Source organism: Pelodiscus sinensis, chromosome 17 (genome assembly GCF_052426305.1).
Source record: "Pelodiscus sinensis isolate ZL-2025 chromosome 17, ASM5242630v1, whole genome shotgun sequence".
Lineage (NCBI taxonomy): Eukaryota > Metazoa > Chordata > Testudines > Trionychidae > Pelodiscus > Pelodiscus sinensis.
Genome location: NC_143068.1, coordinates 18,367,356 through 18,382,310, shown reverse-complemented (window position 1 = coordinate 18,382,310; position 14,955 = coordinate 18,367,356). Strand labels below are relative to the sequence as shown.

Here is a 14,955-nt window from a genome sequence, read left to right as displayed (position 1 = left end):
AGAAGGTTGAGGTAGATGAGGACCAGAGCTCCCTCCAGGGTTACTAAGTGTGTCTGGCAGCCAGTAAGTGTTCTCCACTGCTTAGCACTCGGGATTACTAAAGTAGTAAATAATTATGATTTCTTTTATAAATAACTGCTGAGGGACGTAGTCAGTCTGAGCAGCTGCTTTCCAGGGACCATGCAGTAGGGGGCTGAGATGCAGGGTAAGTGGCTGTGGCTTGTGGAGTGCAGGGCTGAGGGCATGGAAAATTGGGAGGCCGGCTGTGTTTCTGTGAGCTGCATGTATCCCTGTGTAGCCTCCCTGGTGTTAACAGCAACCCTTTGGGCTCCTCAGTCAGCTCTAGTATTTAACTGCTCAAACTCTCTAGCCAAGTGCTGTGCCTCCGTGCTCCACGCCCGAGCAAACAATTCCCCCTTGGATTCACACACATTATGCAAAATGCAAGACGCTGCAATAACCATGAGAATATTGTCTTAAGTGAGGCCTGCCATAGCGACTGCTCCGTCTTGCCTTCAGTCTCTCAAAGGGGCATTTGGCCACCATGCAGCACCTGCTCAGCCCTGCCTTGGGCTTCTTCTCCAAACAGACATGATCTCTCTGTCTTCAACAGTGCACCACCTTATTCCCACCTCCTCACCAGCAACCCGCCTTTAAGGGGAGCCTTTTAAACTAGTCCCAGCAGGTTCTTAATAGGCTGCAGGTGTTCTAATCATCCTGTGTCACTTAATTGCTTCCAGCAAGTTCTTGATTTGCTCTAGGTGCCTTATGATATCCACCTGACTTAATTGCTTCTAGTATATTCCTGATTGTTCTGGAGCAGCTTCTGCCCTGGTCACTCAGGAAACAGAAAAATATTTATTAGTGACCAGTATACTTACCTTCTACCAGGCTACTGCAGGCAACTGATCTGGGTCTGTCACATACTGTATTTGCATTTATTTTGCAGTGGATTTGGTAGCTGCCTCAAATAAGCAATGATTGTAATAAGCAGTTTGAGTTGATTACATGAACCTACTTCACCTGGCAGAAAAAAAATCCCCATTTCAAGTAGGGCTGTCAGGTGATTAAAAAATAATCAGAGTTAATTATGAGATTAAAAATATTTCTTTTATCTGTTTTCCAGTGCAAATATTTATAATAAAAGTAACGCAAGGTCAGCACTGTGCACGTTGTATTCTGTGTTGCAATTAAGACTAATATATTTGAAAATGTAGAAAAACATCCTAAATATGTATAATACATTTTAATTGGTATTCTGTTATTGTTTAACAGTGTGATTATAACTGTGATTAATGACAACTATTTTTATCTCTGTAATTTTTTTTGCATTACTCACATGTATTAACTGTGATTGACAACCCTAATCTCAAAATAATAATCCCAGGACTAAGATTTACCAGATGCAAGTTCAGGTACTTTATAATTAGATTGTTTGATAAATCTCCGAAATGTGTACTAAGTGAACCAATCACACACTAGTAACAAATGTTTCATGTTTTATGTAAATTGCCTAGTTTTTTTTCTTTTGAGGGGGAGAGAGAGAATGAGAAAACACATGCAGACTGTGGTGGTAGTGAGTTGTGGTTTTTTGGACTTTAAAAAAAATATATTTCTGGCTCACGCGTTTACATAAGAACATAAAAACATAAGAATGGCCGTACTGGGTCAGACCAAAGGTCCATCTAGCCCAGTTTCCTGTCTACCGACAGTGGCCAGCACCAGGTGCCCCAGAGAGGATGGACCGAAGACAATGATCAAGCGATTTGTCTCCTGCCATCCCTCTCCAGCCTCTGACAAACAGAGGCCAAGGACACCATTTTATCCCCTGGTTAATAGCCTTTTATGGACTTAACCTCCCTGAAATTATCTAGCTTCTCTTTAAACTCTATTATAGTCCTAGCCTTCACAGCCTCCTCTGGCAAGGAGTTCCACAGGTTGACTACACGCTGTGTGAAGAAGAACTTTCTTTTATTAGTTTTAAACCTGCTACCCATTAATTTCATTTGGTGTCCTCTAGTTCTTCTATTTAGGGAACTAATAAATAACTTTTCTTTATTGGCCCTCTCCACACCACTCATGACCTTAGCAAGTTAGAGAAATGGTCAGAGGTAAACAGGATGAAGTTTAATAAAGAGAAATGCAAAGTGCTCCACTTAGGAAGGAACAATCAGTTCCATTCATACAAGATGGGAAGCGACTGTCTAGGAAGGAGCATGGCGGAAAGGGATGTAGGGGTCATAGTGGACCACAAGTTGAATATGAGTCAACAGTGTGATGCTGTTGCAAAAAAAGCAAATATGATTCTAGGTTGTATCAACAGGTGTGTTGTAAGCAAAACTCGTGAAGTCATTCTGCCGCTCTACTCTGCACTAGTTAGGCCTCAGCTGGAGTACTGTGTCCAGTTCTGGGCGCCGCATTTCAAGAAAGATGTGGAGAAATTGGAAAAGGTACAGAGAAGAGCGACAAGAATGATTAAAGGTCTAGAGAACATGACCTATGAAGCCAGGCTTCATGAACTGGGCTTGTTTAGTTTGGAAAAAAGAAGATTAAGGGGGGGACATGATAGCGGTTTTCAAATATCTAAAAGGGTGTCTGTCACAAGGAGGAAGGAGAAAATTTGTTCCTCTTGGTTTCTGAGGACAGGACAAGGGGTAATGGGCTTAAAGTACAGCAAAGGAGGTTTAGATTGGACATTAGGAAAAAATTCCTAACTGTCAGGGTGGTCAAATATTGGAATAAATTGCCAGGGGAGGTGGTGGAATCTCCCTCTCTGGAGATATTTAAGAACAGGTAAGATAGACATCTGTCAGGGACGGTGTAGTCGGGCTTGGTCCTGCCTTGAGGGCGGGGGGGCTGGACTCGATGACCTCTCGAGGTCCCTTCCAGTCCTATAATTCTATGATTCTATACCCCCCTCAGTCTCCTCTTTTCTAAACTGAAAAGTCCCAGTCGCTTTAACCTCTCCTCACATGGGACCCGTTCCAAACCCCTAATCATATTAGTTGCCCTTTTCTGAACCCTTTCCAAGGCCAAAATATCTTTTTTGAGGTGAGGAGACCACATCTGTACATAGTATTCAAGATGTGGGTGTATCATAGTTTTATACAGGGGCAGTAAGATATTCTGGGTCTTATTTTCTATCCCTTTCTTAATAATTCTGGATGAGCTGTGTTTAATGTAGGAGCCAAGAGGAGGTGCAAAAGTGACTTCCTCAAACTGCTGGGAACCAATCCCCAGGATTAGGTTCCATCTTAGTAACTGTCCTCTGTATAGGTCTCTAATACAGCTCCCATGCCAGGGGAATTCTCAAACGCAGAGTTTGGGCAGATTTACACATCTTTTGCAGCCCTAGAATGACACACGGGGTCACAGTAAAGGTCATAAGTTGGCCTTCTCCTTCCCCTTCCCTCCTCCCTCCCCCCCCCCCCCCCCCCCCCCGTATCCATGGAAAACTTTCAAATGCTTGCAAGCCCCAGTAGAAATAATTTGTTTCATTTCCAGTGGACAAATAAGAGTGGATACAGATAATATTGGCAAAGTATTGTAGGCATTGGACAAGGGCATTCCTACGGAAGAAGCAGTCAGGGAGGCTCACCTTGCTCAGGAGAAAGATTTAAGATGTGGAAACAGTTGTCCAGAGAAGGTTCAGGCAGAAACTGAATTACATACCGTTTCATTAATGTATTGAAATATGAACTAAAATAGTAACTTGCTTTTCACCACTGTGTTTTTACTATTCTCTTACTGCAGAATAGATTTGCTAACATGGCACAGAATTCCATGGTTGCCTGAAACGCCACACAACAACATCCCATCATACTGTGTTGTTTTACAAAACAGCGTTTGTCTTGCCTCTAATGGTGAAATGGTATGGGGCCATCACTGACCCCTGAATGCCTCTGAATTGCTTTTCCTATGAGGTATATGCAGCAGAAGAACGTTATCAACAGATTACACCATCCAGGTTGACAGTAAATCTCAGCATACGGCGAAATCACTACTAGTGATTACCAAGGTCATGCATCCAAGCAGCCAGCAAAATGTCAGTCTTTCTGAGAGTGTCTCCACACTCTGTTATGCAGGTGTCTGTTACAAAGGTCAGAAAAATTCCAGTCCCTTTCATTGCCCTTAACAGAAGATTTCACCACAAGAAGTGCTCTGAAGTAAGGTTGAGCATAAATGTTTGTCTTGATGGAAAAGCATGCATTAGCATACAGTATTTTTGTGCTAGTGCAGGTTTCACTATCAAGCATTCACAAGCGCCACAGTATCTTCTTTGTGAAGATGGTGTCCCACCAGGGAAAAGGGCAATATCTTTCGGATGAGATGTGACTGGATGGGTCTTGATAATCTTTAACCAATGACACGAAAGGGAATATCTAATTCAGGGCTACTTAACATGCAGCATGCGGCCCATTCGTTGGCAGCCCGTGGTGTGGTTTGGGTTTATGTGGGGCTCAACATGCAGCCCGTGCATGGGATCCTTTGAACATGGTCTCCACTGAGAACACATTCCACAATGGCAAGGCATCACCCAGGTGAGTGAACATTGAAAGATGCAAGTGGGATGGGCTGGCTGGAACAGACAGGGTGTTGGCATTTCTAGCCCCTTTGGAGGAGATGCCAGGAGCACCAGGCTGCTTAGCCTTGTGGTCAGAGTCTAAGAGGTGCAGACTGGCTCATACTGGCCACGTTTGAGTCCGGCACCACGACTTAAGGCTTAATCTTTGTATTCATGCCCGTCAGCGTGAAATAAGCTATTTGCATATATTTGCATATATATTTGCATGTATATGCAACCCCACTTACATTGTGGCCCTCAGCATGTACTGTGAGTATCTTTGTGGTCCCCGGGACTTCCAAAGTTGAGGACCCCTGATCTAAGCAATACTCCTCACATTATAAATTTTGAGTGTGATGTCCTTTAGCTCATCAAGATGATGCAACATGGATTCACACTTCTCTGCTCCTGGCCATCTTGTAACCACTGTGTGTCTGCACACTAAGTGTTTCGTTTCCTACTGCTTTCAACCCACTTCTCAACACTGAGGGCTTATGTGCAATAAAACCAGCCAAATCGTCATGTCATTCCAGCTCCTTCTCGTGCTGCAAGGATACCAGTGAATTAATTATGGTCAAGGAAGGGTTTGCATGAAATCTGAGCTTTCTTAACACAGTTTTTGTAGTCAGCCCATAGAATTGCTTCTTCTTATCTCTCCAGGCCCATTTCCCTTCCTGTTTGGTCACAACTCACAGCAGGCTTTCCTTCTGGCTTCTTGATTTCTCCTCATCAAATCTTCTTCCTCTCAAGTCTGTTTCCCATACTCTAAGGATGTCTAGTTATTAACTCCACTTACCTCACAAATGCTGAAATGTCACTTAAACTCTATTCTCATCTATAGGGGCTGGAATTAGAGATGAGGGAGTGGAGAGAGGGTGCTGCAGCACCACCAGCTTGAAGTGGTTTCCATTATATACAGAGTTTACAGTTTGCTTGAATGGCTGTTAGTACCCCCCCACTATCAAAATTATTCCAGCATTCCTGCCCCAACCTACCTCAGGGCATGTCTACAATAGTGAGAAGATCGATGCTCTGGAGGTCGATCGTCTAGCATTCAATTTAGTGGGTCTAATGTAGACCTTTAAATCGAACACCGAGGGCAGCCCCCACCAGCGTCCAGTACTCCTTGTTCTTCAAGGAGTAAAGGAAGCCGATGGGTATGTGTGCTCCTGTCGGCCTCCTGCCGCGTGGACGCTGCCACGGCTTAAACTGGCACCTTAAACTGACCTGTCTAGTCTACTATAGAGCAGGCCTCAGAGACTGTGTTAAATAGAATTCAGGCAGCTAAAAGATTTTGTGCAGGTGGGGAATGATCAAAATCACAGAGTTCTAGTCTTAGATTTCCTGGAATAGATCCCTTTTTGTTTCCATGGTGCTGAAATGTATTCTAACACTGAAGTTTCTGCTGATACTTTATTGAAGCGACTGTGTTTTTAATAAATATCACGGAGGTGGAAGTGTGTATTGTTTAGAGTGATTCAGTATTAGCAACTTGAGACGTGGGTGTTTTAAAGATCAGTAGTTGACCTGACGCTAGCTTTTCCTTCAGATCCCAGGCACAATATCCACACCTCACAGGAAGGAGGGTGTAAGCGAATGACTTCTTCTAAATAGCTACATCCCTGACCTGAGACGTGTTCTGTTTACGCTTGAAAGCTCGACTCTCTTGCCAACAGAAGTTGGTCCATTAAAAATATTAGGCTACATCTAAACCAGTGTTTCTTAAACTGTGTTCCGTGTGCTGCAAAGCTATTGGAGGTGTGCTGTGGAGAACAATAGAGTTCACAATAGCCACCCTTAAAGGGCTCAAAAACTTTTCCCTGACCGCTTTTTTTTCCCCCCAACAAAAAATCCTTGGTGTTCCTCATAAAAAACAATTATTATTTGGTGCTTCTTGGTCTTAAGAAACACTGGTCTAGACTACAAGTCTCTTTTGAAAGAGGCTTTTTCGAAAGAATCTTTCGAAAAAGCTTTTGAAATAGATCATCTAGAGAGAAACCAGAAAGAGCACTTTCAAAAAAAGACATTATTTCTCATAAAATGAGGTTTTCCACGGTCAAAAAAACTACGCGTTCTTTCGATTAAATTTCAAAAGAACGTGGCAGCAGTTTAGTCGCAGGTGAATTTTTTTTCAAAAAAGGTCACTTTTTTCCAAAAAACCCTGTAGTCTAGACACAGCTTTACCTTCTGCACTTTGTCTTTCTAACCTTTACTTTGTCTCTTCTGAGAGAGCCAGCCCTTCTCTCTGCCTCTTGCTAGCCCCTTCCCTTTCCTCTGTGAAATACACACATTTTGTAAAGATTCTGTCCCTCCATTCTTAGATACAGATTTCTTTTAAAGGAAAGTAAAATGCAGACCCAGCTTGAAGCATGTCTTTTAGAACATAATTCCACAAGGAAGGAGCATAGCATGGAAATATTACTGTGCTTTTTGCTCCCAGTGTAACAGTTTTCAAGAGAATGGGAATGACCCAGACTTAGGCTACATCTACACTGCAGCCTTTTATCGGCAGAGACCATGCAAATGAAGTGCCCATTAGCATTATTGTGCTCTCATTTGCATGGTCTCTTCTGATCCATTTTGCAGAAGAGGTTTTTGCACAAAAAAACCCGCAGTGTCGATGGGGCAAAAAACCCTTTTGTGCAAGATCCTGTATACCTGCTTTTTTGAGGAATAAGGATTCTTGTGCAAAAGGTTTTTTTTGTGCAAAATGGCCCCGTCTACACTGTGTGTTTTTGCGCAAAAACCTCTACCGCAAAAAGCATCAGCAGAGAATATGCAAACGACAGCGTGACAAATGCTAATGACCGCTTCATTTGCATTGTCTCTGCTGACAAAAGGCTGCAGAGTAGATGTAGCCTCAGATTATGCTCTATGTTGGCATATAACATGCTTTCTAAAATATATGATTTATGACAGGAACACCTAGGAGCCTTAGTTGTACAGATGACCCTATTGCAACAGGCTCTGTATAAACACAGAACAAAAAGATCATCCCTTCTCCACGGAACTGACACGCTCCAGATTTTTTTTCTTTAAACTTTGGGGTTTAGAGCCCTTAGTCTGGCTTTCGGAACAGAACCGGAAGTCAGGGCTGGCTTGAGCCATTCCTGCACCCCAGGCAGTGGGCGCTCGACACGTGAGGAGCCCTGCTCCTGGGCGCATGGCGCATGTGCACCCCACCCTCGGCGCGCTTCACACCTTACAGCAGCAATCGGGCGTGCAGCACCTGATGGCAGCTCTAAGGAGTGCTGCGTGGCCAGGCGCGCAGTGCCCCTTACAGCTGCCATCAGACGCCCCCATAGGTTGGCATCCCGGGCAGCTGCCCAGCTTGCCCCCCACCTAAATCCAGCCCTGCCAGAAGCAGTGCCACAGAATTCAAGTTGGAGAATTGTGTAGCTTACTGTTAGCAGGAACAGGCCCACTGACAAGGGAAGAAGGAGGTAAAAGGGCAGTTGCCCCAGGTCCTGGTGATTCTAAAGGGCCTGAGGCTTCAGGCTGCCACCGCTGCTACTGTGTCACCCCAGGTCCTTTAAGTTGCTGCAGGAGTGCCACACGTCATGCTGCGAGGCATGGGTGGCTCAGTAGGGAGGAGGGGCATGGCACAGTCTGGGAGCAGTTTGTCCCCGTCTACTGAAAGTCCTGCCCTTCCCATGTTGCCCAGGACCCCAGCAATCCTGTCTCCCCTCCCCAAGCAGGAGAAAATACATTTATTAAAATGGAATTGATGAAAAATTTCCTCAAAGTCAAAATTCAGAATATTTTTAACAGCTGTAGTGCAGCGCTCCTGCATGGTTGTATCTTCGCATGGTATCATTGACAGTGCTGCCTACTTTAAAATAAAGACTTATGGGATATAATTGAGGGTGTCCCAGGTAAGGGAAGGGGCCTGAGGCTGGGTTTTTCATGGGATAGTTTTAGCTCAAATGTATTTACTGATCTGAATTGCAGAAATATATCAGCAGGAGACAGGTGGTCTCCCCAGAATCCTAAGTGGCCTGGGACTTCTCTATTTGAGATTCCACATCTTTCCTGATACTGCACTAACACAGTAGTGATCAGAGGAGACATTCAAGCTGAAAAAGTGGTCAGGAGGTAGGACATCCTCCTTGAGGGTCCCTAAGCTTTGGTAACAGCTTTCTACCTTCATCTGAAATACACTGGGTCTACCTATACCTTCAGAGGTAGCTGCAAGGTGTATCTATGTGCTAAGATTTTTTTGCAGATGAAAAGGTTTGACAGAATTTAGGTCTGCATGAGGAAGAGAATCTTTGTGTTGTATTGTTGACTATGAAGTAGGAAGATGATCACTTTTCTCTGCAAGTTTTATTTCGTGTTTTTGAATTTTACATGTTAGCTTTTGTGATTTTTTTTTTTTTTTTTTTTTTTTGGTATTCACCTGCTCATTTAAAGATACCAGCGACTGTTTGATCCTGTTCACACTAGTAGCTTGGACAGCTGAGGAAGTTTGAATGAGGTTCATGGAAGCATCTAAAAGTTTAGAACATGCTTTGAACATCCAAAACTTCTTGGCCTGAAAATCAGGCAGGAAATATCATGAGAACAAGATGTCAGGTTAGGCTGGCTTGAAAATCTCCCAAGAATTACCCGCTACTCAGTATCTCTCTATTTCCATTCTTGGTCTCATACATAACAAAATACAGAGACAAATACACATAGCATTATCTAATCTTTCAATATTTTGCTTCAAGTGTGGAGTAAATGGGGGGGGAGGGGAGAAATGGCCTACTGGTTAAGGAACAGGACGTGGTTCTTTCCTCTTTCTGCTATACATGGTTATTCTTTGATCTGAGCTGTCACTTTCTCTCTGCCTCCATTTTTCTTTTCTGTAGAATGGAGGTAAGAGGTGGCTTGTTGATTTGTGCATTCATTAGTTGTTTGCATTTGTAAAATGGCAGCATACCCAAGTCTTGCAGGTGCAGTCTGTCAGTGCACAACATTTAAGGAGAGCCAAAAAAATTGGCATTTATAATTTGACATGTCTCCTTTTAGAAACTGCCCTTATCATGAAAAGAATGTGGTACTGCAAAGGGCTTTAGTTGGTTGATTGATATGATTTGAAATTACAGTAATTGGTTAACTTTCCTGTTTCCAGTGGAGCAAACTATAAAAATGCTGTAGGCTGTGCCATACTAATACTACACAATGCCTGGTTTCCAAAGTCCTGCATGTTTGTCGGTTGAAATGAATGTGCAGTAAGGCATGAACCATGTCATCCTGCAGCACAACTTGAAAATCCTCAGCTATCAAATGAATGTATTAGTTCCTTGTTGGTACTAGCCCTAAAGACCAAGAAGCCAGGGAAGACCTTCCGGAATAGAGGTGTGTAAAGTTCAGCAGTGTCTTTTTTTGGAAGATGGTAGACAAACCTTATTTCATTTTGAGTCTCAGACTTGAATGAATCCCCCAAATTCAATACAATACAGCCCAAACCTGCCATTTACCAAGCTAGGGATGAAAGAGTTCATCAGTAACTTGGGCAATATCCACCCACTACTTGTGCTGGGTTTACCTTAGTGAACCAAGGCCAAGTTCATAATGAATCCCTAAAGCAACATGAATTGGTTGTGGAAGATTCACCCAGCTGTATCCATGGGTAGGATACATTTAGCATGGTCCCTTCTGCCATATCCCACCACTTCCTCTGCATTGTCACAGAGCAATGTTCCCTCTAATCTTTTCCATCCATGTGTGGAATAATGTTTTTTACTTGCACAGAGGCATGTGTGAATGTGAACCACCAGTACAGACAATCAGCTTAGCCGTGGGTACTTTGCTGAATCTCTCCTGAGTGGCTGCATGAGCGCTCAGCTTATAGGGAGTGCTGCCACAAGGTCCTTCTTTCATGACGCTACCTGTCTCTTAAACATTTGGGGGCAGTGGGCTTAGTTGGCAGACCAGTCCATTCCAGCTGTTCTGACTCTCTGTGTGAAATGCTGTAGCCATAGCCCTGTTCACATACATAGTTTACTCTTCACATCCTAACATTTAGATGGTGTGCAGCCTTGACTCTGTCACTAATGAGAACAGTTTGTCTTTGTCAGACTTCTGCCTGTTTGTTAATTCTGTTCGGTCACCTGAAAGCTTTCTCTGCTCAAAACTGTGTTGGCCATTCCACATACACGCTCCCGCCAACACAATATTAACACCCCCACCCCAGTTGTTCTGCTGAAAAGGCTTCTGTGTAATGTAGAGCATTTAATCATCACAATCTTGTCAGCCTTTCTCTTCAGACCAGTGTCGTTTGAATAGGCCCAGTTCACACTAACTCCCTATCTAGGTGTTTCTGTGGCTCTCTTCACTGTGGAAATCTGATGATCTGGCTGTATTGAAGTCTGGTCTACACTACAAACATAGATCGGTATAATTGTGTTCCTCAGAAGTATGGAAAACCTGCAGTTATACCAACTGAACTCCCACTGCAGACAGGGAGGGCTTCTCGGGGGTTATATAGATGTCCTCTTTATTAAGCACAGTAACAGTGTAGCTGTGTTGGTGCAGCTCTGGAGAGATGGACAAGCCCAGATATTTAGCTCAATGAAGGTGCATAAGGGATGGATTTGTTCTGTTGCAGTGGTGGGCAATAACCGACCTACGGACCGGACATAGTTCACCAGGGTTAGCCAGTGCTTTATTTACCTGCGCTTCCACAGGTACAGCCACTTGAAGCTTCCATTTGACATGAATCACTGGCCAATGGGAGCTGCAGGAAGTGGTGCAGACCGGGACACCATTTCCCGTAGCTTTCATTGGCTGGGAACAACGATCAGCAACCAAAAAAGAGCTTTAAGCTTCAACCTGTGGAGGTGCAGATGAATAAAGCTCCAGCGGCCTGCTAGGGGATAGCCTTGGTGAGCCACGTCTGGTTTATTGCCCATTCCTGGTTTCTTCTGTCATTCTCAGTGGAGCATGTGAGGGAAGGATGTTTGTTCCTCTACGGATGAGCGAGGAGACAGAGAACAAGAATAATAAGAAAAAAAACTATGCACAAAGAACAAGAACGACTTCCTAACCATATCCCAACAGAAAAAGACATAGGGTCAGATTCTCAGTTACAGTATGTAGGCCAGGCTAACTGATCCCCACTGAAGTGGAATTTTCTGATGGCAAGGAGGTTTTGCTGCTGGCAAAGGGGGAATGGCTAGAAACTACCAGTGTTCCATTGATTTTCTTTTTCAACCATTTGGGGCTTAGAACAGCCTTGAGGGGAACTAGTGCTGGCCCAGGACCAGGAAGAAGAAACATGAGCTTTAAGCTGACTTTGCTCCCCTCTCTCAAGCTAAGCCTACATTAAAGGGAAAGATCAAATCAAGATACGGAATTCTAAGCTATGTTAATTACGTAGCTGGAGTTGACCTACCTTATTTCAAGTTTCCCCACCAACCCCACCACGGGAGGCCAATAGAAACAAACACTCCCGTCAGCTTCCTTTACTCCCCGCAGAAGCAGGAGTACTGGTCATCGATGGGGGAGCCCTCTGAGTTCAATTTAGCAATTCTTATCTAGACCCACTAAATTGAACTCCAGAAGATCGATCGCAGCAATGTCGATCTTCCATTTAATGAAGACATGGCCTCCATCTGGCTGTGTGGAATCTGGCCCCTAATTTCCTGAGTCACTGCTATGAGTGCAAAGTATAAAACTAAAGCAGTTTTGTCAAGAGCTGGGGATGGAGGGATGAAACTATTATTCTAAGCTCCTATTAGTAATTGATGTATGGCTCATTTCTAAATTATATTTGTAGCGATTTGGCTGGCTTCAACCTAGTTTTGATATGAGTGTTTTCTTAGTGATGTTGTTACTAAGTAAACTAAAAACTGCGGCTATATAGGACAACTGTGAGGTTTTTCCATAGGATGTGCTTAATTTGGAGGACAATAAATATACAAAATATGCCACCAAAAGCTAATTGGAGAAAAATGAGTCTCTGATAGCCAGTAAAATATAGAAGTGGCCTGGTCAAGCATATAACATTGGTATATAGTCAGTGGTAATAAATTAAAAATAACACAAAAGTAGCAAGAACAGCAAAAATCATGTAATCTGAAGTTTACACGAGTTGCATGAACCATAAAATATTCATAATACTTAGTGGATGTTTGTATGAGAACTAATGAAATATGTAATTTGGGCGTGCATAAAATGTGGTAGATTGAAAGGGGAGTTGAAGCTCCTATGGAGACTGGAGAAGTCCATCATGACCCACCTGCTCCTCAGGAGAGCGTAACTGGGCATTGTCTTTTTTAGCATTTCTGTTGTTGCTAATTTTAATAGTAATTGTAATCCAAGGCATGCTTCTGGGTCAGCTAAAGATTTCAATTATTAAACCTTTGTGTCTTGGACCTACGTGTTTGGCAGTCTCACCAAATGCTCCAGTAGGGTTTTTGTGTGCAACTATTGCCTTAGCAATAAACACACTCTGGTGGTTATTAGAAACCCTGCGGTAGTGCTTTCATCCTCCTGTCCCTTTGCTTTCTTACAGCTTCAGATGAAAATGAGCGAACGAGCTGTCTCCCTCAGCACCATAGTGCCCTTGCCTCGGAGTGCCTACTGGCAGCACATCACACGGCAGCACAGTGCGGGCCAGCTCTATGGCCTACAAGGTAAGGGAGAGATGGTGCAGGGAGGGTCGAACTGTCACAAACAGGACCAAAGAGCCATTTGAGCACCTGTTGTGCTAGAAACAATTCTTGTTATAGGCAGAGATGGTAGTATCACCTATTTATGGTTCCCCTGCACGTCCCATTATAAGATCCTGTTATTAGTTGCTTATAATTTCCCACACTTTAACCATTCAGGCTGAAATTTACTAAGTCACATGCAATGTTCCTCTCTTTTTTCCCCCATCCATGTGCAGAATAAATTGCATGTGCACCATGGCATGTGTAGATGTGCACCACCAATGGAAACACATGCTGACGGCTGTGGGTGCTCTGCTAATCTGCTGGGCAGCATGTGAATCTCTCCTGGATGGCTGCCAAAGTGCACAGCTTACAGGGAACACTGGCTCCTGTGTCTAAGGCTGAATTAGATTAGGAAATTTCAGCTAAAATGCTCCAGCCATGTCCAAGAACAAATCTACACAAAATACTTTATTTTGCCCCTGTTAAAAAATTCTAGAGGCCTTTTCTTTCTCTAGCACCCCCATGCTTTGGAGCAGGGACTTAAATGTGTCTGCAGATGGCCTTTGGGTCAGGATTATGTACATTGCTGTTTCTGGGGAAATCTGCTCAAATTTGGCCAAGTTATAAGCCTTTGAAAAAATGTCTCGTGCTGATGGTCCAGTCCTGGAACATGCCTTATTCATGGGAGTGGTCAGTTGATTACAGCAAACTGAAATTATTCTCACAACCAAAGGGTTTGAAAAGACCAAGTGAGTTAAATTGATCAAAATGATTTTCTTGGCTTTTTTTTTTAAATCCACACCATTCAGATGTGCTATCCCCCCACTAACAGCCATGCCCATTCTTGTCCATCCCTCTCAGTCCAGACCCTCCAACAAAAACCAGGGAAAGGAGGTACAGTAAAGCACACAGTGTGGTAGTTTTGTTGGGAATAATTTATCTAGAATTCTGCAGTGGGATAACTGCTTCCTTGTAATCTCAGCTGCCCAGCTGCAGTTCCTCTGGCTAGTGTATTTCGGACAGGCTGGCCATGGGACATAGCAGTGATAACACAGACCACTCTGAGATTTCTCATGAGAGCCTGGGCAGTTTTCAGTCATTAGATTTTCCTATGGGGTCGGTTCATCAGATCTATACAGCCCTTTATTTCCTTTATCATGATCATTGGAGGACATCTAGTGGCTAGGAAGAGTCTTTATCCGAGTGGCCAATTCCATGCTCTAATTTATCAGGTAGGAAAATCGAGTGGTAAGTGTGCTGTGGACACTGTACACACACGGAGGAAGAGATGGTCCTACCTTTAGTGTCCAGCATGTGATTTTTAAAATGATCAGTGTTGATCTAAATCTACTAGTAAAATTCCCACCAAGGTCGGTAGGAGCTGAATCAGAGCAGTGCTAAACATGTTTGAGAATCCCACTCTTACCACTTACAAGCTGATCCCAGAAGATTATACCGCAACATCTCCTATATATTGTACATCTGTTGGCTCAGATACATCCATGATGTAGTTTCACTAAGCTCCATACATGTCTGGACTGTTTTGTTTACCTTTGACTTCAGTGGGAATTGTGGGTGCTCAGTTATTCTCAGGATCAGGCCCTAGATTGTGCATGTATTTTTAATTCACGTATAATTTAATTTTACTTTGTCCCTTGTATTATTTTAAACAAGGCAACAGTAGTGAATTATTGGATGGCAGGAACCCAAAGCTGTCACAACCCCTCTGGCCTGATTTTTCTCTCT

General features: G+C 43.5%; 1 protein-coding gene across 2 annotated transcripts in view; it reads left to right on the top strand.

Annotated features, from left to right (window-relative positions):
* The window catches only part of DOK5 (docking protein 5), a 111,823-nt gene that overhangs the window by 90,614 nt on the left and 6,254 nt on the right, over positions 1 to 14,955 (top strand). For both annotated transcript variants that reach the window (XM_014579313.4, XM_006134664.5), the window contains exon 7: positions 13,068 to 13,188. In XM_014579313.4, the coding sequence (XP_014434799.3) occupies positions 13,068 to 13,188 (121 nt within the window). The remainder of the gene's footprint in view (positions 1 to 13,067; positions 13,189 to 14,955) is intronic.